This window comes from Anopheles maculipalpis, chromosome 2RL (assembly GCF_943734695.1).
Source record: "Anopheles maculipalpis chromosome 2RL, idAnoMacuDA_375_x, whole genome shotgun sequence".
NCBI classification, from domain to species: Eukaryota; Metazoa; Arthropoda; class Insecta; order Diptera; family Culicidae; genus Anopheles; species Anopheles maculipalpis.
This window is the reverse complement of record NC_064871.1, coordinates 52,661,490-52,683,838: the sequence shown is the minus strand read 5'-3', so window position 1 is coordinate 52,683,838 and position 22,349 is coordinate 52,661,490. Positions and strand designations below refer to the sequence as shown.

The 22,349-nt window shown below is 43.3% G+C and overlaps 4 protein-coding genes across 4 annotated transcripts in view; 3 read left to right on the top strand and 1 right to left on the bottom strand.

The window, feature by feature from the left end:
* Positions 1–22,349, top strand: part of LOC126558919 (GILT-like protein 1) — a 149,413-nt gene that overhangs the window by 120,361 nt on the left and 6,703 nt on the right. The window lies entirely within an intron of this gene.
* Positions 249–22,349, top strand: part of LOC126556994 (RNA-binding protein 25) — a 121,103-nt gene continuing 99,002 nt past the window's right edge. The window contains exons 1-6 of the mRNA XM_050212607.1: positions 249–326; positions 395–663; positions 739–1,713; positions 1,782–2,764; positions 2,828–3,216; positions 4,022–4,119. Coding sequence (XP_050068564.1) covers positions 249–326; positions 395–663; positions 739–1,713; positions 1,782–2,764; positions 2,828–3,216; positions 4,022–4,114 — 2,787 coding nt within the window. The 3' untranslated portion in view covers positions 4,115–4,119. The remainder of the gene's footprint in view (positions 327–394; positions 664–738; positions 1,714–1,781; positions 2,765–2,827; positions 3,217–4,021; positions 4,120–22,349) is intronic.
* LOC126557975 (protein yellow-like) lies at positions 5,294–21,853 on the top strand. The gene is made up of 5 exons (XM_050213904.1): positions 5,294–5,381; positions 20,243–20,474; positions 20,562–20,749; positions 20,853–21,020; positions 21,099–21,853. The coding sequence occupies exons 1-5, from the start codon at positions 5,358–5,360 to the stop codon at positions 21,846–21,848; spliced, it is 1,362 nt and encodes a 453-aa protein (XP_050069861.1). The 5' UTR covers positions 5,294–5,357; the 3' UTR covers positions 21,849–21,853.
* On the bottom strand, positions 8,599–12,450 carry LOC126557004 (LIM domain-containing protein jub). Its single transcript, XM_050212622.1, has 6 exons — positions 10,971–12,450; positions 10,354–10,894; positions 9,796–10,112; positions 9,647–9,709; positions 8,921–9,086; positions 8,599–8,843 (listed from the first exon to the last, which is right to left on the bottom strand). Exons 1-6 carry the CDS (start codon positions 12,393–12,395, stop codon positions 8,599–8,601), a joined length of 2,757 nt encoding a protein of 918 aa, XP_050068579.1. The 5' UTR covers positions 12,396–12,450.

The window sequence follows — 22,349 nt, the reverse complement described above, 5'->3', positions numbered from 1 at the left end:
CGACCATAGCAACTGTGGTGGGTTTGCTCGTCGGTGTGTAAAAGCAAGTAATAGTAATATCGATTGTTGACAAGCTGGACCGAGCATCAGCAATCGAGCGATCTTGTAATTTGCATCGCTTTTGTTGTTGGTTGCAAACTTTGCGAGCAGAAGTTAACTAGGGTTCCATCGCGACAGAGCACCTGCTTGCTACATCTAAGAGTAGAGCTTAATGCTGAATTTTGCATAGGAAAAGCGTATCACGTATCATGTCGTTCCACCCCAGACCACCGGGAACAACGATTGTTTCCGCTGGTATCCCGTACATTGCTCCACCGATAGTGCAGGTATTAACCGTATTTGATAAGCTTCACAGTACGCGAAGTTATTTACTAAACATATTTTTGCATTACAGCAACAAATGATGCCTGCCATGAATCAGCCACCTCCCTCAAATCGTGGCGGAAGCTTTCGTTCCGGAGCAACGATTGGATCTCGACCACAGATGTACAACAACAAACCTCCACCTCAACCAGAACCGGTGTACGATGGGCCGATAGTAACTGTTTTTGTAGGTAACATCAGCGAGAAAGTACCCGACCCAATGATAAAACAGATTCTAGCTACTTGTGGCACGGTGGTTAACTGGAAGCGGGTATCTACTTTTGGTTTTTGCGAATATGAGTAAGTTTGACCTTGCACGTTATACTTAAAGCTCTCGTTATAACTAAATGATCTTTGTATCTGTTTTGTTCATAGCCCTGCAGGAGGAGCTAGAGCAGTTCGTTTGGTGCACGACCTAGAGGTCGGTGGCAAAAAGTTGGTAGCAAAGGTGGATGCCAAGAATAAAGCGCTGCTCGATTCGTTTCGAGAGGATGAAAATAATGCTGCAACAACGAACGAAGTGTCCGAAAAGCGAGGCGATGACGAAGCAATGATAGCCATCGGTCATATATTAGAAGACTTTAGGGAAGAGCTAGCTGCAGCCGAACAGCAGCAGGAAGAAACGCAAGCAAAGCAGAAGAAAATGCTTCAAACGGTGGATATTGAAGACGGTAAGCGGGACATCATCAACAAGGAAATTGGCAAGTTCCGCAAATACACCGAGGAAGAAGAGTTGAAGAAAGAAAAGGAAAAGGAGCGCAAAAAGCGCGAAGAAAAGCGTGTAGAAGAGAAACAGCGCCGTTCGGCATCGCCCCGAAAGGATAAGAAAGTTTCCAACTCATCCCGGCGGCGCAGTCGATCACGTTCGCGTGACCGTGAGCGGGATCGCGAACGTGAGCGAGAACGTGAACAACGGGAACGCGACAAGGAACGAGAACGGGAGCGTGAGCGCGAACAGCGTGAACGGGAACGCGAACGTGAACGTGACTTGGAACGACAACGTGAACGCGAAAGAGAACGTGAGCGGGAGCGGGAAAGAGAGAGGGAACGAGAACGCGAGCGGGAGGATATAAAGGTGAACCGCAATCCGCGCGATATTCAGAAAGAGAAGGAAATGGAAGAAGAAGCACGGGAGCGGAAGAAGGCAGAGAAGAAAGCCCGTGATAAGGAAGCGGCGTACCAAGAACGGTTGAGGAACTGGGAAGCGAGAGAAAGGAGAAAGGCAAAGGATTACGAGAAGGATCGGGAGAAGGATCGTTGCAAGGAGGAGGAACGCGAGAAGGAAGCGAAACGGTTGAAAGAGTTTCTCGAGGACTATGACGATGATCGTGATGATCCAAAGTACTACAAGTAAGATTCATTCGTTTCATTCAGTATTCTGTAGATCCAATAATAATTTGTTTTTTCTATTTCCCTAGGGGCCGTGAACTACAGCGAAGACTTGCCGAAAGAGTTCGGGAAGCGGACGCTGATTCTAAAGATCGCAACAAGGAGCAGGAAGAGTTGGATGAATTGAAGAACAAAATATTCAGCGGAGAGTACGATAATCCGACGCTCGAGTTTGAGAAGGCCAAAAAGGAGCGCGAGGATCTGTACAAACCGAAAATACTGATCGACGTAAATCTGGAACAATCGCAACAGCGTGAGCGTGAGCTCGAGCGGGAACGGGTCCGTGAAATAGAACGTCAACGTGCTAAGGAGCGCGAGCGCATGAACAAGGAACGCTATGTACTAGCACAAGCTTCGCGGGAACTTGCTTCGGTCGATGCAGAGCCGATCGAGTCCGATTCTAGCGGACAGGAAAACTTTAACTCACCAGCCGGCAGTGCACTCCAGGCCGCCAACAGCAGTGCATCGAACGGGCCAGGTTCCGGTTCAGCCAGCATAATGGATGGCATGGGTAATAGCAATCATCACCATCATCATCACCACCATCATCCGCACCATCATCATCAGCATCACCATATGCACCACAACGCATCGGAACAGCGTGTAGCATCCGCTGGTCAACATCCTCCACACGCAGGATCCGAAACGCGCGATTCGTTCGGTTTAATGGGACACGGTAGCAGTGGAGGTGGAGGAATCGGTGGCGGCAACGTAATGCTAGATGATGATAGCTCACGGCACTCGATACGGTCAAACTCTCAGCACGGAATCCCCGAAAGTCCAGAAGCGAACAGCAATAGCGAGATGAACTCGATATCCGACAAATCGTCCCATCATCACCATCATCATCATCAGCTGCTGCCGCAACAGTCCGCAGTGGGTCCGACGATTAGCTTAAATCTTAACGTGAATGCGAAAAAGAAAAAACTCGAAATGAAGGATGTGTTTAACAGTCTGGACGATGATACGGAAGAATCGAACGGTCCTAAAAAAAGAAAGCTTGTTCCATTAGGTAGGAACCCGCTACGGAATTATTTAAAAATACGATTTATAATACATTTTTCTTTAACTACAGAATACGAGGACGGGCGTGCTCAGGCGGACACACCGATCGGAACGGCAAACAGTACACCAGCGGCGGCGACCACCGCTGGCACAGCACCGAAATCATCGAAAGGCAAAAAGGATGACGCGTCGAGTCGGGAAACACAAAAATCGCAGGAAGAAAAGCGCAAAAACATTAAGAGTATTATCGACAAGATACCGACGGAGAAGAGCGATCTCTTTAACTATCCGCTCGACTGGAACGAGATCGATAGTACAATCGAGAAGAAAATTCGACCATGGATTAACAAAAAGATTATTGAGTACATTGGCGAACCGGAACCGACGTTGGTGGATTTCATCTGTTCCAAGGTGCTGGCCGGCAGTACACCGCAGGGCATACTTGATGATGTACAGATGGTAAGTAGCTTTCAAGTGACACAGTACACTGTGGATGCCTAAAGAAGATGATTTTAAAATAACTTCAATCGTGTGAAGGGCGGCCTGGTAGGACTTGATATCAAATACCAGCAGGACCGTTTCCGTTCCGAGCAATGAGTGACTGGCCATCTTTTTGGTATTGATAAGACTAGTGAAGCCATTATATTTTCGGCAAAATCTAGTGCTTCTTTCCTAGATTATATCTAGGCAAGAAGTTGCTTACGTTGGGTTGCTCTTTTCGGGTGCTACACCAGGTGCAGCTTGAGAGCAGCTCCGACGTCAAACTCTTGAGCAGGAAGCAACATAGAGACTGTACCACTGGAGCTATAAGGAAATCCCTTATCGACAACATATATCCTATGGCCGATACGTACGATTTTGCTTTGAATCACCAACTTTTGAGCTTTGGAGGAACTACTCATCGTTTCCAATTCTAGAACTAAATTGTGTAGTTACCCGATTTCCATTCATCCATGCAACGTATTTCGCTCGATTTTCGTGTGATTATGTTTTATTATTTTTTAAATTTATTTTAGTGTGACGGCTCTACGTCTTATAATGTTTTATGTAATCAATATATTAAGAAATAAAAAAAAAAATCCCGGATCACTTAATGTGCCCTCAAAATTGAAGATTTTAACCAAGTTTCAAGACTTTAAGTTTGTTGCAACCTTTTTTTACCATAAAACACGGATGTCTTCAAAACGGCACAAGTGTGCTGCAAAAGCTTGCAAAGTATACTACCAGGATATTGAACTTTATTTTCTATCTGTTTTCGTTCCAGGTTCTCGACGAGGAAGCGGAAGTGTTTGTGGTGAAAATGTGGCGATTGCTAATCTATGAGGTAGAAGCTAAAAAAGTTGGTCTGGCAAAGTAGGTACGGTAGGACGCAGCAACGCAAATAGAAAACGGAACTCACAACTAACGGAACAATACGGATGGAAGCAAAACTGCACATGGTGGCCGTACAGAGGGGTCGTCCCGTTCATGTGTATTCCCTCTACACAAGACCGGTGAGTCAGTCGACAGCGGTCTGTGAAATAAAAGCTGTCAGTTGGTGAATTTGAGTAGAATATATACCGTTAACGCTAGACAATTGTTCAACAAAATGGGAGAAGGGAAGTCTTTGCAAGCGAACTGATCGCATCCAATAAACCTTTTGTCCCGATAATGTCCCCTTCTGCGGAATATCCTTTTTTATAATATAAAGAGGACATGATGTACAATCCACGAATCCGTTGACAATTTTTAACTGTACATCGCGTAACTTAAAGCGAGTTAGTGTTTTCGATTAAGAAAAATTACAATTAAATATTATTCACAAGCAAGCAAACCACAAGAAAGATATGATTTGATGGCGCTGTATTATTTTGTTGCCTAGTATGGCGTTTTACTTTCATACTTGCACTGTTTGACAGAACAATTAGTGAGATTGTGTTGCCATTAAGTTTCCCTTAATATATTATAGTTTTGATGCTTTCCTTTGTTCCGAGCGCAAGACAATGACACAGGAACGAAAGCTGAGGGCTGCTTTAGTTTGGTCAACACATTTTATCCAGTGCGTTAACTCATTCTGTAAAGGTGTTTATGAGAGAAGGAGAATAACAATAGCAGTATGTCTCAGGATTCATTGACCTATTTTACGAAATCTCTCTTTTTTTGATAATGCGTGTAAAGAAAATGCTTACAATTCATGAGGAAATAGTAAAACTGGAAAGCTCCCAACATCTCAAAAAACAACACTGAATCATTAACCTTACATGACTTGTCTGCTATCAAGATGCGGCGGAGCCAATAGGGATCACTGTAATGATACAAGCACCGAATGTGTAAGGAGTAAAAAGAAGCGCCAGGATAACAATTTACCAAACATAGTGCATCAAAGCCATATAAATACACACTCAGCCGAAGGACATCTATCAGCATGTCTTTAAAAAAATGTGGTCGTTAATTATTCTTTGTATTTTTGTGTGCCTTACGCACAAACGCATCCAGTCAATGCTCTCTACTTGCTGCTATCAATCCAATGTTCGACCTAATTCCAATTCTTCTTTTCAGCGAATGAATGTGAAAGTGTGAAACGGCAACGCTATGAAGAGTAATTTGGGCTCTTTTGGCGGATGACATGCGGAAAACTGCTACATGTAAGTAGATTGGAATTGTTTTACTACAACTGTTTGAGAAAAAAATGCAATGGTTGGCCGCGCTTTAGCGCCGTCGCATACCATAGTAATACCTTTTTGATGGGATGCATAATAGCCATCTTAATTTACAAATTCTCAGTACCAAGCTATTACCACATCTGCTGCAATAGTGCTGCAGCACGAGTCTGATTATCTGTACAATAGTGAAATCATCGTACAGCTCATAGGATTGGGCGTTGAAGCGGCTCCTCCATGGTCCTTCCACACATATGGTGACAAAGATCTATTGAACAACTTCCTCTCGATCTCGAACGCGGCTAAGCGGATATTGCTAGTATTGAACAGCATCCAAGCCACGATCATTAGCGGATCTAACGGAGGGCAAAGTATGCTGCTGCCCCGACAGCTACCTACTGTAAGGGACCTTGTAGCAGGCGCCCGTGTTGAGAACCTTGCAAAAGCAGCGTATGCATTTAAAAAAAGCGACAGGAAAGCGATTTTTCATGCGCTTGAGCTGCCACCTGGTGGTCGGTCCACAATGTATACTAGTTGACTACACTCTGTCAAAACTTGAGTGCTTCATCTATTAGTTTCCTGTAGCTAGGACGAGAGTTTGGGGCGGCTCGGTGGAGGAGACGACTGTGGCGCCGGTCTTCATACGGCAGGATCGTTCATTAATTGTCATCCGGACCGCTCCCCCGTAGTGAGGACTGACTATCAAACGATATGGTATCAGAAAGTCTAGTAAGCCATAGGATGGTCGGTGTGACCTTAGAGGTCGAAAAGCCAAGAAGATGGAAGAGAACAGTAAATGTTCTTTGTGCAACAGTTTGTTCATACCGTCCGCTCAATTCGGGATCGAGAAAAACACGGCCGATGTGTCACGTTTCTTGTCAGCCGAACAAAAACGAGCAAATATCTATCAGATTCCAGAGCAAACATCTATCAGATCAGAGAAGGGAAAGTTTACAGAGTGGGATTTACCCATCTCGACCATTTTAAGACCTTGGAACATTAAACAGAAACTGCCAATTTATAGTACAAAGAGCCTCCCAATAGTTGACACATGCATTTAAAAGTGTCACGAAGATGGCAAAGTGGCGTTGTTTCAACTCGAAGCGAGCGCTGGCACAAAGGTACTTTTGGGGATTCTGGGGCACCACAAGTAGCCAACCCAAGAACCGCCCGATCGCAGTATTCAAGATCAATTTGGAGAGAAAAATCGATCTAAATAATTGTAAAGTTAGAGATGAATTGATAAAATGAAATCTGGGAAGATTTTTTCACACTTAAGCCATAAGTGTCATTAAAGGACCGTAAGAAGGCGAGGCAAAGAATGAATTTACTCTTTATTTGGTGGAGGGCCCCGCCAAATCATTCCGCCACAGGCATCCAAACAGCTTGATCCGCCACAGGTCTACTTCTTCTTCTTGGCTTAACGACCTCTAAGGTCACGTCGGCCATCGAATGGCTTACTAGACTTGCCGATACCACGTAGTTGGATAGTCAAGTCCTCACTACGGGGGGGACGATCCGGATGAGATTTGAACCCCGGTCCTGCCGCATGAAGCCCGGCGCCGCCCAGCCACTGGTCATGGAGTTTTATACAACATCAAAAGCAAGATAATCTCTCCCTATTTGTTAGCAGGGTTGATGAAAAAGTAGGCAAATTCTTTTTCTGGGTGTACAGGCTGTTGATGGTAGCCAAGGGCCCTGCGACTTTTTCATCAACTATCACTAAATATTTCATGTTGGTAATTGTCATTCTTACAAACCTGATTGCCAAAAGAGCTCATTGCTCAATCACGGAGATGGTAGGAGGTACGAGATGGTCCATTTTTAGGGAACAGACCTGAACGGAAGATTATTTTCAGAAAGGAACGGAACGAACCTGGTAGATTCTTTGAGGATTCTGCTTCAATAGAAGATTAATAGCGTCATAATAGGTGTCTGGGCAGGAGTTCTCGTCTACACAACAATATCGTGGAACAAAGACCTTCCGTCATTACAGAAGACCGTATTATCCTCTACAATCAATTTTTCATCTGATTTCTTGGATAGTCAGTCCTCTCACTACGGCGGAACGGATCATTTGATTCTACAGAATTCAAATACAACCTGTGTTAATGCTCCTTTGCTACTTTTAGTGATGTTTTCATTGTAATGCAATAGGGTTTTTTTTCAAGAAAGAAGGGTTAGGGCGCACGATTTAAGATTCTAATGGATAGAAAAATTGTAGGTGTCAAAAACCTACCTTGGGATTTCATTTGAACCTAGGTTTGCGATCGTGAAGGAACGATACGTAACTAATAGGTTTGGAACCAATGCGATGAGAACATCGCTGATGAGGTACTACGTCGCCATTTTACCCAAGATTTACTGCATGGAAAAGACATTGGTCAGCCATGCCGAAGAATTTCACGCTCGACCGATGTAGCGCCATTTATGTTAAGTTCTTGAGACAACGGCCAAATTTTCGGAAATGGTGAAGAGACCATCAAGTGATTGTTTAATAATTTTTCAAAATACTGAACCCATCCTGAGAGTAATGACTTCTGATTGAAAATAAACCATCATATATTATGAAGAAAGCAAATATGCTTCACCTTTATTATTCTAGTTTGCGCATTTGACAAATTTGAGGCCAAAGTAAATGCATTTCGTGCCACTATTGCAGTAATTCCCATTCCATACACGCTTTATATGCTTTACATCGGAGGTGTTTGATCACGGTTTCATCGTGGTTCGTTTCACATTCTTTAAATACGCACATACATTTACATTTAACGGAATGTTATTTGTTTTATTCTATAGCTCCGATGCACGATCGTTACAGCGTGCGTACCGCCTCATAATATCTTCATGTGTAAGAGGAGTTGCCAATAAATTTATAGTGCGAAATGTAGCACTATTGAACACGAACGAATGTAGCAAATGTAGTTGTTTGAATGTACGTATGTACACACATGCACACTAACAAAGCGATGAGTAGCGTTTAATGTTTGACACCTTTTCCGTCCATTTGTCCACCAATAGTAGGGGTATATTGCAATCGAGCAATGCTACACGCAGGTAGCAAATCAGCTAGCTAACCCGAGCATATAGAATGTTTAGCGTACACACTACCAGGAATATACCAGCATGTTCCTGAAATCAATCAAATAGATCGCTAAAAATCTAACCTTCGTTTTGCCAATTTCGATGGTCCCTACACCCATTAACCCATGTATTGATAAGTCGCAGATACAGGCTCCAGAATGCGCCCACGCCTATCTTGTACCGATATCTTCTGTATATGGCAAGAACGACACATCAATCTACCTTCGTAAGGGTAGCATCGCTTATCGGATTCGTCAGTCAGCTGCATACCGCACTCTTCGCAAATGTAGCAATCAACATGAAAATCTTTATCCATCGCCACAACGCGCACGGTGTCCTCTGTCCCTTCCATAGGAGTGATGCCTAAAACGGCAGACAAAAGAAAGGATGATGAATTTTTATTTTTTAGAAGGGGGGATTTATAGATTGTTTAGTCTTACCTTTGCCGCAACTCGCACATTTCGGGGCAAACATGCTGTGATAGTCGTTGACACAATAAATCTTATTGTCCACGTCAACTGTGAAGGGAACACCATCAAGACACTCATTACAAACGCAGCATCGGAAGCAACCAGGATGGTACGATTTTCCCATCGCTTGAAGGATCTGTAAAAAGGAAATAAATTGGTAACAAAACATTGGTATAATGGTGGCAAGAAGCTGATGTAAAAAAGGCGATAGGAAAGGAAAGAAGTTTTAACGGAATGACAATGTATGAAAGCCGAGAAGTGAAGGGCCACACTTGAAAAAGAGGTCACTTTTCACGGCTTCTGGAGTTAAAATGTATGCAGCACATGTTGTAATACAACAGGGTTGAGTGCCATGTTACCCGTGTAATTGGGATTGACAGAAAACAAGGTGTTTATGTTCAAGCTTTTTTGATCCAATAGCAGTTCCCGTACGCAGGAATGACTAATAAGCTACGTATATACTGAAGAGTAGGTAGCCAGAAATGGTAAGCCAAGACCTCGATCAAGAGCAAGACTATGAAGTTCTTGAAGTCTACTGTAACATGCAAGTGACGCACGGATAACTACATTCGAAAGATCTCTTCTAATTTATGACGTCTAGCTAGAACATGTTGACGACAAACGACTAATAGACATAGAGTAACTTTGTTTGAAAGGATTTTCACGTTTTACCTCTGTGTTTGTGCCAATACTTACCATCTCCATAATCAAATGCCCACATATTGCACATTTCTCAGCTGTTTGCTGAAATCCGGAGTACTGCAAGGAAAGGGAAAGCATAGGCACGAAAGTTTGGAATTAGTTTTTGCATTCTATACCGTGCGTCGGTCTACATGCTTACGTACCATGTAATCTTCCTCACAATAAACACGCCCGTGCACATTGTAGAACGCTTTGCCACGCAGCGCACGGCCACACGAGCAGCAGATAAAGCAATTCGTGTGGTACAAATTACCCATCGCTTGGCAAGCGGCACCGGCACCAGTCACCTTTTCCTTGCACGTATGACAAATGCCAAAATATTCTCCCTGCTCCTCATTCTTCTCCATCTCCTCCTCCAGCTGGCGGGTTAATTCTTCGATCTTTCGCTCCGCCTCGGTTGGCCCGGTCGGTCTGGGTGGGGTGACATTGTACGGAAGTAGATTTTTGGTCAAACCTTTTGCTAGAAATGAAAAAAAACAAACAAACAAAATGTTAAAAGTTAAATATTATAATTTGGGTTTTTGCGTAATTTTTAGAAGAAATTAGAAGTAAAACTACATTGATTATGATATTTCTCACGGTGAGAAAGGGCAAAATTTTTTTGTTTTTTGTCGAAAAGCAACGAACAGATCTAACCTTATAGAAGTTTGCAGATAAATGAGCAAATATAAATAAATATAAAAATTCCAACAAATTCTTACGCTTCCCCGATCCGGATCCGGTGCTTAGTTGTGATGGTGTGGGCGAAACGGCACCCCTCAATCCCATGCCCGTTGCCCCAACAACGTTGTTGCCACCCGGCGCCATTGCACTGCCATTTGGTGGGGCCAATTTAGCGCCGAGCGCATTGGCCGAAGGATGTGTAGCAGATCCTTTCAGTTGCTGGCTGTTTGCTAATTGATTCTTAGCTATTTCCATCTCCTGTAGCGTCGCATACTGCCGTTCCTGTCCAACCTGAACGGGCATGGCAGCAGTGGTTGAACCGCTGGCAACACCCGTCGGCGTTGTTGTGCTCGTAGTCTGCGGTGGTGGCGATGTGAGCGGACTTGTTTTCATCGACTGCAATGTGTTGCTGCCTGAGTTGTTGTATTTGGTGCCACTAGTCATACAAACGTAGTCCGACCCATTGATGTCCTCAACGAAGCTTTTGTTGAGCGAGCTGGAACCAGAGATGGAGCTGCTGCGAGATGGAGACTTATTGTTTTTCTGTTGAGTTTTGAGCGCTTCCGATGATTTGGGAGGCTGTAGAATAGAAGGCACGATGAAATGATGGTCATTAGTGCTAGAGTTGGATGGTAAAGAATGTATTGGAACTTACCAATGATGGGGCGTTTGATGATCCGAGTTTGGGCGATTTCTGGTAGTCGTACGGCAGTGCGGCAGATACTGGAACACCGGTCGCGTGATACTTCACATTGGGAAGCTGTACCGGTTGGGGTTGTTGAGCAATTTTCACCGATATGCTACTATTGGTCGGCGAGTGTTGGTACTGTTGCTGTTGTTGCTGATGGTGGTGATGATACATAGCCGTTGCAGGAGCATGCATAGGTCCTGCAGATGCGACCGTGCTATTAGCCGTTCTGTAACTATTCGCACTTGCATTCGTAGTTTCGTAGATCGGTTGGGATTGTTGGTCTGAAGAATGATGATATTGTTGATGAGGCTGGTGCTGCTGCTGCTGCTGGTGTGCGTGAGCCATGGCGTTGGGACTTGGAGTTGTGCCGTCTGCACGCTGGTGATAATAAACCTGCATGGATCCTTTGGTTGCCTGCGGTTGTGCCTGTTGTCCCGCTGATGGTGGAGGAGACTGCAGATTCTCATAGATTGGAGGTTGTTCTGCTGCACCCGTCAATTCTGGGGGCTGCGGAGTGTGCGCGTATCGGCCAGCCATATTCATCATACCCGGATGCTCACGACCTGGCATAACAACACCGTTTGATAACATATACGGCTGCCCACCAGAGCCAACCGGAACCTGAGGTTGAGCCTTGATGTTGTGCGATTCAAACTTTCGATGGTCGTACAAGTGTGCATCCATCGATTGTTGTTGGTGTTGCTGCTGCGGCGAAGCTGTCGGATAGCAGTCAATGTTCTCGTATACCGTTTGATAACGTGAATCGTAATAATGTTGCGGCTGCTGCTGCTGCTGCTGCTGCGGCATCGGTCCTACCGCGGAGTTGCTTGTCCTGGGAATCGTACCTCCGCCACTGGCAGAGTGTTGGGATGCGTTACTCATCGAATGGGTGGGGCTGTTGTTGACCCTGTACTGATAACTGCCACCAGTGGAACTGACACTATTGACTCCACCACCAACCATTCCAGCCGTGGTCGAAACAGTAGCATGCGCACTGACACTCTGCTGCTGTTGCTGCACGGTGAACTTGCTCCCAGCGGCAGCTGCTGCATGCATCTGATTCTGGTACCGATCGTACATTCGGTAGTCATTCATGTTCACCATTGTGGCCATAGAAACGGCTACCGTAGAAGCACCATTGCCACCCATCCCATGAAAGGACGACGATGCGCTTGAAGTTACCGTGCCGTAAACATTGCTGTCCGAATTTGGATCTTGTGCACCGCTCCCACTTGGCGAATGATTTGGTCGCGGTAGGGAACCGATCGTTTTTCCTCCACCTCCACCACCACCACCAGCAGTACCTCCACCTTCTGCAGCTAACCGCATCATGTGCATTCGGGCGAGCAGTGCTGCGTCTGTATTCTGGGTATGCATCTGATTCGACATTATTATTGCAAACACAGCAGCAGACACACGATATGCTTCTTTATTCCCGGATATGCTGGATGAGCTCTCTGTCTTACTGTACGAACGATTCGTACCGTATTTAGAACGATGCCTCTTGCTGTACACGAGCCTCGTACGGTGTGCGTGTAATGATTTCACCTTTAATATAATACTGATCACTGTACTGTAGAGTTTACGTTTACTTTACCACATCGCTACACATTATTCTCTTTTTCCCTGAGTCGCATTATTAATCCACTATTAGTTCCATTACAAGAAAAGCTACTACTTGCACAGTTTGCACTGTTTTTTTCTCTCTTCTGCCTCAAGAATTTCACACACAATCCCGATCTCTACATGATGCTGTCATCCAAGTAACAAAATGACAAGCATCATATAGGCGCCATATAAGCTTCACATTGATTCATTCCAACACAGACGCAGCTAGGCCAATCTCACTATGGCGAGATATTTGTCCAACATTGTTCACGCGATGTGCGTTTTGCACAATGCTAATTGTGGCATTTTATTATTTATTCTATTGTCATAAATTGTCATAATTTATAAAAGTATTGAATTCCAGGAAATTTGAAACAAATTGCACATTCTTATTAATACTGCTACTTCTCCCTAGATGTCAGCACATGACTCAACAATGCGTGACCGATAAAATGATTTCGTTTGAGCAGTTTATCAGCGCAAGATCGTGCGTACATGATCGAATTGAACTGTTCTTCTCAATTCAGTGTATGAAGTCATCAGCTTACTCGTCCTTTTAATATTGATATCCTTAACAAAGTCCGAATTGGTAGCGAAAGGAGATGTATGAGAGATTCCTTCGGATAGTGTCTATCATCCAAGGCAATGTTTTTATCGAGCTGAGTTCGGTCTAAATAAATATGCGAAACTATTGATTTTTATTCGAATTTTTAGGGAAGGTAGATGCTCACAAAACTTTGAAATCATTCGAAATATTCTCGCATTTTTTTTCTATCGAAGATAAGATTAATATTGTCTAACCGTTCGTGTAACTTTTTTTTTCAATGTTTTAACCTCAATGGATTGATTTTTGGTTCGGAAATAGTGTATTGGTTACAATTGGTTCTAATTTAGTGATATTGTTGTTATATTCTCCACTCAATGTATCCTGGTCATGTTCAGATCTTGTATACATAAATATAAAGACTTCCGGATTGAATGTTAGTTCTATGATTGCGACGATTATGTTCACTTAAAACAATTACAGCTGGTGCTGTTGGCTCTTTCCATTCTAACCATATTAAACAGCGAACAGTTTTTTGTTCCCCAAGGCAACACTGCCCATACCCTGGAGTTCTGCTTCATTACACTTATTCTGCGCCAAGAGAATATAAACAACTTTGCAATTAGATGTTCAATTATTCGGTCATTACATTTTCCATGATCGTTTTCTGTTGATCAAAAACTGCTGACACTTGCTTAAATTGTAGCATGTTTATGTTTCGTCCATTTGTTCCATTTAGAAGGTTTTTTTTTCGTTCCATATCATATTTAACATTATTCCATTTTTTTTTTTTTCATCTTAAAATGTAGCTCTTGCTTTTTGCAGAACTCTTTATTCTTTAGTGCATAGCATTGAATAAAAAAAAAAACCGAAAGAAGGGGCAAGAAATTCAAAAATCACACGCATCATGACACATCAAACTGTGATGTTTCTATTATCTTAACACAGTTTGCTTCAATGGAGGCATAGCAAAAGACGTACTTATTACAACAGTCGATGAATCGTCTTTTCGCCGTCACATCCGGTTCATGAGCAATTGTTTAATCATCGTTACCAAAACACACAAAAAAAAACACCTTCAAATTGGGAAAGGATGTTTGACGAAAATAGCTACAAAACCCCACTCTGCACACGTTTTGCACTTCTCTAATTAACAAAAAGTATTGTTTCGCTTGTCTCGGAACCACTTTATCGGTGATAATTCTTTCAAAAAATTGTAACCTGTTCACTGTTGTACTATTGACCCACAATGTGTTAGGAAATACCATAAATCAATGATGTTTTACAGGGGTTATTAGTTTTCCAATGAAACTTGATCGATGTGAAATGTAGGATGAAGAAATTTGAACCGAAATATCTCTTCATTGCTAGCAAGTGCAGTAGTTTATTAAGCAGCGTAGCACTACTTATCTCATTCGATCGTGACTTGTCAAAACATCGATCATGTGCTTTCATCTTTCATGGTTGTTGTTTGCCAGTTGCCTAAGACAAAACTGATCTATCCGGCAGACCTTCGACCCAGCCGTATGAGTTCTCTTTCATAGGCACCTAACCCCGGTGTGGTTATCATTTGGGTGGTTTTTGCGACCGGACTAATCGGTTTTGAAATCATGTTGAACTTTGCAATATCGGAGGCAACATACAATAGTATCGGGTTGGGTGAGACCTTATTCTTCAGTTTTTTTGTTGTAGAGCTAAGTAAAAGTAAATAAGGACTGCTAAATAGGTTTGTTATTGTTAGTGCTTTATCGTATATTGATAAACTTAATTTTTAAATGTTTTTTTTTATCTGTAACTTCCAAGAGATATTTTACAATGATTTAAGTGTTTCACCTTAAAGTTAGTTTGGGACGTATTCGACCATTTGTCCTTACCAGTCATTAAATAAGATGAAATCGTATGTTACGTTACGGCGAAAGGTTTGTTTTTCTTTTGTTCTTTGATGACTATGGCAACTTACCCGTGACGGGAAAGATATATTGTAAGCTTAATTAATGAGGTATAAAATGAAGGACAAAGCCAACGAAAGGAACCGACTGCAAATGATTAGTTAGTTAGTTAGGCTTTTATTTTTGATAACTTTTGACAAAGTAAGATCAACAGTTTCCGAGCTACGAAACTTATTCCATATTCATACAAAAATGCCATAGAGCGCAATAGTAAAACCTATATGAAGGGCAACGATCCCGCTTAAAGCCGTCAATACACAAATTTAGATAACATTGGAAACCCATTAATGGTGCAAACAGTGACGTACACATATCCGGCAAGGCCTGTTAGCATATGTAGAAGGATTCATATTGGATTCATATTGAAAATACGAAATGACTATAGTTGTTACAATATTGATGAATATTAACGAATGCTTTGCGTCAGTATTCAGTTTGGTTTAATGTTTTAAAGCTGGAACTTGTGTACATTACATTAGATGCATTACAACCTCCTTTTTGCAGTGAATGTGCACAAGCGTTAAATTAGCACAGCATTATTGTTGGCGCGTAGAAACCTGCTTTTTCCACTGCATGAAAAATCCCCAATCGATAGCAAAGTTCGCGCGCTAGATGGATTAATCAAGGTGACGTCATAGTATGGAAACAAAGATCAGGCAATGATTCCAGATCAGATCATCCCCTTAGCGATCACGACACAAAATAAAAGAACGGACCGTAACGATCTCTTTTAAAAGAGTAATTAATACGTGTTTATTTTTTGCGTATGTGTGACGGGGGTAAAATTATTTGCATATTTACCAAACTTTTTGTTAAAAATACCTCCTTCATTTGCATTTATTCAAATGGATTCGTATAGTTACTTGTTACGAATCCTTCTTCCACGCTTCCTGGTTGCGATGGAGTAGAACCGGCGAAACTGACGGAACAGAAAACATCTAACAAGACATCTTCATGGATTTGTGGTCATTAAAACCTATCGTCGTTGGTCTGCGATCGCACATGTTGCGTGTAGTTGTGCACGTATTTCGTGTGGTTGTGCGCTGTGAAGTTGGGGCAGCCTACCGGCAACGATCGGCTGGAAACCTCGGCACAGTGTTGAACAGATCGCGCAGAGAACAACAGCTCCACTCGCAAGCAGGCGAAACGCGCGCCCGGCATTGCTTCGTCCGTCGATCGGTGGAAAGTGTGTCCTTCAATTTTTTGTAGATTTCGGCTTGTGTCGGTAGAGATTTAGTTAAAGGTTACACCGAGTGCTACTATCTGGCGAGTGTTGTAATAGCGTACAATAACTACAAAACATCGCGAAACGGAACTGATTTGTACTACAAAATCCGAATTCGACTTCACATAACGTGTATGCACGTGTTTCTGGATGAATGTTGTTGATGTAAGTGCTTCGTTTTTGTTGAACGAGATAATTTTATTTATATTTGCTGCGTATTGCACAAAAGCGAAAAAATCAAACTTCTCGCAAGCCATTCGTTTTTGATGGCCAACAGACGGGGGGAAAGTGTTTGGAAGGACACCTTGCACGCTTCAGCAAACCGTCGCATGGAGGCTCGTGCACAGTAGCATCACCGTGTGCTGCGATACCGTTCGCATGGTCGGCTGTAGTGACTGATTGTGTGCGGCCAGTGTTGATGGATGGAGGCACCACATTTTGGATGTTGCTCCATGTAGCGCGAGGGCGCGCCAATTTCCGCAAGCATTGGCGGCACACAGTGCGTGTGCATCGCGCTCAGCGATTGTCTTTGCAAACGACCGGACGGCCAGAAGCGGACATGTTTGGGATTGTCTAGGGCAGTAACGCTGAGCCGAGAAAAGGCCGAAGAGAGATCTCGCGATCTCGTGCCAAGTGCAGTGTGCTAAACAGCAAGTTGCAGTACGATCGAGAGAGTCATGATCAATCTTAGCGTGGAGGTGTGCAAACTTGTTGTCAGTGGTGCGTTTCTTTGGAGATGTTAATTGTGTTCTGCTGATCGGATGCTAATGTGACTGGTGCTTAATGTGGTTGGCGGTTTTAAAATGCGCAGCTAAACACACCCATCTGAACCACAGTCGTGTTTGTTGGTGACACGGTTTAGTGAGGCAAACTAAATGTAACATTGTTGATCACTGGCATTCGGCTGATAGAGAATCGTTACATGCGTCGCTGAAGATAGTAATCGTTCCAAGGTTACTGAAGGTGCATCACATTCCGTATCGCAATTTTGGAGGTTTTATAAACGGTGGTTCGAGTCGGTGGAATTGCAATTAAACCCGCGTGTGCATTTTTGACTTGTGGTGTGTGGTTATGCGTGAGTGTGTGTGTGTTTGTATAAGTGCAATTCGCTGGAAGGGGACGGAATTGAAAACAAAAATACAAGCGATAGTTCCCATGAATGAAAACCAAAACATGCACTTACATTGCTTACGTCGGCCACAATTCAGAACTCGGGGTGGTAGAAAGCTCGCGCGCTTAGGCGTTACACACAGCCGCAGTGGAAGATTTCTGTCCAAGCTTGATTCTCGGTTGCCTTTTTGTTTCGGGTTTCGTTTGAGATTTGTTTGACGTAGTTACGGTGGCGATATGATGTTGGTGTACACTGTCAAGACCATTCGAATTACGCACAAAGGGCAAATGCAGCTGCACTTTGTAAGGTTGCAGAGTTTTTTTCTTGTCTGCTCATGTTGGCGTAAAAGAATCGTAGATGTTTATTAGCAATTTTAGTATAAATATTCCAGGTCACAGTTTTCTTATTTATAAGACGCACCTTTTTGTTGAAGACCTTCAAAAACACAATTGCAATCCATGCGTAAGTCTGTTCCAGTTATTTGATTCCTTGTGCAGAACCATGCCTCCTTCCATGTGGAATTTTGGTTTCAAGACCAAGAGAAAGGCTGGATGAACCATGAAGATAATTACCTCTGTTAGCAACAGATTCGGGAAAATGATCTTGAGTTCTTCTTAAGAAGCGTCCCTTGCCGTTGTTTTCGACCAAATGAGGGTTCAGTCTATGGAAGAATTCAAGAAGCTGGCGGTTGGCTTAAAACACTCGCCAATTCTGTTCCCTGGGCGTATTTATTGATAAGACTTTCAAGGATCCTTTCAAAGTGGAATGGTTGAGATTGCTGAAAAAAGCAAACTTCAACTAACTGCTTGCTGGAAATCATATCTTTCAAAGTGCTTACCTGACAAGAACATAACTGGCTTATATCTGGCAAAAAAAAAGCTGAATAAACAAAGAGGATGTTGAACACTTTTTCGTAAATTTTTGGGCAAACAGACCTGGTGCTTATCTCCAGAAGCCTCTATTATTTATTGTATTTGATCAGTTCAAGGCAGACTTAAGAGCTCAACACGCCAACATCAATCGATAAGCCATTTAAGGTCCATTTGAGAGAAGGATGGAAGAGAAACTTTAATTAAGAGACTAAAACTCAGAGTAATTGCTGAAACTGTGGACAAACGCTAAATTTGAAGTTGTGTTGAGTAAACGTAACATTAACCAAATGAAGCCAGAAAAGATAGCCATTTAAAGGATTTCTAGGTCCCGAAGGAAACAAGAAGATGATTTTTTTAATTTTCGAATGGTTCATACTAAAGTAACTTGGAATGATCTAATATTCCTTGGTTTTAGTAATTATTTTTCCATCCAAAATGTATCACGTAAAATGTATAACATGTCTTACACACCGACAAATACGCTGTACACTTTAAGCAGGAAACAAAACACGTAAATAATATGAAAATCACATAAGGAAACCGTTATTGGCAGCAAGCGATAATAGCAAAAAGGATCCAATTGAGTAACCGGCTAAACGATCGTCGCAAAAACCACCTTAAGTCGGTGACAAATGATCAGTTGAACTAGCTAACCCATACTTTCTGTCATTTTATGATCTTGCTTACATACCTCGGCACTCGGAGAAAGCAAAGTCCACGAAGATCAGTTATTAACCGCGTTATTAGTACAACTACGCAACACCGCACGTAACTACTCGTGATGATAAACTGTGAATCCTGCGGAAGCGATGAATCCGAAGCGATTAATTTGTTTTGAAGTACTGCATTGATTTGTTCACGGACTTGTAAAACATTTTTTATAAAACACAAAGCAATGTTCCGATCGCGTACTAAGTACAACACGTGTTGAAGTACAGCAACACTTGAACGTTAAACTATTAATCTTTATCCGTAAGAAAACAATCGATCGTTCCGCAGAACAACCACGCAAGGTGTTAAAGCTACAACTAAATTCAACGCCACAAGGCTGTTAAACGATAACAAGTTTTGCAGCTTGTTACTGCAGCAAGTCCAATGGCTAATTTTAGTCAGGGTTAGAAAACAGTACACCACGTATTCTATCCATTCTCGGCTCAACCGAACCGCAACCGTACACGGTTGGGCGTGCAGTTTAGGGTGTGTTATCGTGTTTCCGGGGTTTGCGCTGAAGACACTTTTGCACCTGGCACTGGGGCGCTAATGACGTGAGTGAGCACGCACGCACGCCAGCATGGTTGGTGGACCGTGAATATGAGTTCATAAGTCGAACCGCTTCTATGTGAAAACCACACACCATTCTTCCATTCCCTTCCATTGCGCGAGCCACTTTTTTGTTAGCTATGCGTGGAATTTGAAGTTCACAGTTGAACGATCTTGTTTCCGAGCACACACACACAAACACGATCGATCGAGTTGATTGACAGGAGCACGACGATGACGAACTCCTCCTGCCTGACGCTATCTTTCACGCTCAGGGACATCAGGTGTTACAGTTGATTCGAGTGTGCCATGAGCGCGTGCCACGGATTAGGACAAACTTGTTCAGCTACCATTTGCCAAGGACGATCAACATATGATCCTTGTTCACGATCAGCGCAGGGAGTTTGCGATACGGTGTTACGTAAGCAGGTTAATCTGCTTCTTCCGATGGTGCGTGCGTGCCGCGCCAGAAGGGGTTTAGTTTCTAGCTGTAACGTACTTGTTTCCCGTTGCTCAATGCAACTATCAAAAACCTGCCCACGCCCATACATTACGAATCGTTTATATACATGAATTGGGCAGGATTTGAAGTCAGTTCGCTTTAGACTTGCCGCAAAGAAACATTAAACTTGCCGGTTAATTACTGCTTACATCGTTTCATCGATAGAACACTCCAAAGATGGCACCACGATCGCGATTGCTACTGCAGGTTCTGCTGATCTGCCTGTCGCTTCATCTAGCCTGGGCTCAATATTTCGGTCAGCAGCTAAAGAGCGTCACTCAATGGAAAGCAGCTGACTTTGCATTCTCGACACCACAGGAACGGCAAGAGGCGCTAGCATCGGGGCGATATATTCCTGAGAATTGTGTTCCACTCGACATGGATGTTGATTATTCTAGTAAGTTTAGCTACACGAACAATGGTGCCAGCCAGGACACTTTATTAATGATTTAATATTTAAAATTCTACAACCTTGTGCGCTTAGATCCTGCTCGTTCTCGGCTGTTTGTAACTATTCCCCGGTTTGTGGAGGGTATCCCCTATACACTGGGTAAAGTGAGTAAAACTCAGGGACCATCGGGTCCACTGATCGAACCCTACCCGTCCGCAGCTATACAGGCATTTCCGGAGAGCAATAACTGTCAAGGAATTGTGTCCGTTTTCCGCATAAAGGTATGTGTGTGTGTGTGTGTGTGTAAAAGTTTTGCATCAATATTACAAGATCCAATTTTGTACAGGCCTATTGTAACGTTTTTCTTTTAAATCCATCCAACAGATCGATGAATGTAACCGAATGTGGGTACTTGATACAGGAAAGATTGGAGAAAAACGTATCTGTCTGCCACAGTTGCTGGTGTTTGATATGAAAACCGACACACTGATCCATCGCTATCAAATCCCTGCTAGCCAGCTTGTCTGTGAACTCTCGCTGTTGGTGAACTTGGTACGATCGTTCGAGCGCCTTTCTACGTACGGGTTTTGTTTATGTAATCTTCATTAATTCTACATTCCATCGCTACAGCTCGTAGATGTCCAGGACCCATCACCGCTTGGATCGTGCAAGAATACGAAAGTGTACATGGCGGATGTCACCGCACCGGGCATGATCGTGTACGATATGGCAAAAGGCAAATCGTGGCGCATAACCAACAAGCAAATGCATCCCAACCCGGACCATGGCACCTTCACCATCGCCAACGAGAGCTTCGATCTGATGGATGGAATCGTGGCCATGGCTTTGTCTCCACGCATACCATCGGATAATGTGGTATTTTCATCGAACTACGGTACAAACTGGCGCCCGTCCAACGATCGGCTGCTGTACTTCCACGCACTGGCATCAGTGACGGAGAATGCGGTCCGAACCTCCGTGCTGCTTAATGACACCGTTTGGGAGGAGAGTGCAGAATCGCTACCTAGAGCTTTCCGGCCAATAGGTACACGTCCATCGCAGACCGCCGCAGAGGCAATGGATAGCAATGGGAATCTGTTCTTTGGGCTGGTGGCACAGAATGCAATCGGCTGCTGGGATTCGACGACACCGTACAATCCGTCGAACATGCGCATCATTTCCCAGAACAGTGAAACGTTGCAGTTTCCCAGCGGTGTGAAGATCGTACGCAACCGCAAAGGGGCCGAAGAGCTGTGGGTGTTGACGTGCCGTTTGCAGAAGTTTCTGACGGGTACGCTGAACACCAATGAGACCAACTTCAGAATACAAGCCATACAGATTCCGGAGTTGCTAGGGTATAAGAGCTCGTGTCGAGTGTGAATGTTCATGTGTGGAATGTTTTTGTGAAGGTGAAGGTAAACGCTTCTTGCAAATAAATCCAGTTACCAGTAATATACACCTTAAATGTGGGTTTGAATCTCGTTTGTTGTATAGTTATTAACAAGATAGTTATTAATAAAAGTGTTTAGCGCTTAGCTTGGAGAGTTCTACAAGCTTTTGTTCAATAAAAGGGTACAAAGGCAGACGCCTGTCTTGACTAAACCACCTATGTGGTCATGCCGGCTAGGTAAAGGGTGACTAAATATATCGATATCACAAAGCCGGGTAGCCAGTCCTTGCTACGAGATAACGGTCTGGATGAGATTCCATAACCTCCTTGCTTCCTTGTGACTAACGTTGCTGCTAGCGCTTCTACAACCAAACCGCGCGCTAACTATTATTTGTTCTTATTAAATATTTCAAAAAAATGCTTTTTTGTTCACTCCAATGTGAAAAAATGAAGAGAAAAATCTTATTATAATGCCTCTAAATGTTTCTCCA

Bases quoted from the DNA above. Each gene is read 5' to 3' on its own strand.
- LOC126557004 (XM_050212622.1), bottom strand. From the start codon at position 12,395: ATGTCGAATCAGATGCATACCCAGAATACAGACGCAGCACTGCTCGCC. The intron at 10,895-10,970 runs GTAAGTTCCAAT...TCTATTCTACAG, and splicing joins CATCAAACGCCCCATCATTG to CCTCCCAAATCATCGGAAGC. The intron at 9,710-9,795 runs GTACGTAAGCAT...CTTTCCTTGCAG, and splicing joins ATTGTGAGGAAGATTACATG to TACTCCGGATTTCAGCAAAC.
- LOC126557975 (XM_050213904.1), top strand. From the start codon at position 5,358: ATGACATGCGGAAAACTGCTACAT. The intron at 20,475-20,561 runs GTAAGTTTAGCT...TTGTGCGCTTAG, and splicing joins CATGGATGTTGATTATTCTA to ATCCTGCTCGTTCTCGGCTG. The intron at 21,021-21,098 runs GTACGATCGTTC...CCATCGCTACAG, and splicing joins TCTCGCTGTTGGTGAACTTG to CTCGTAGATGTCCAGGACCC.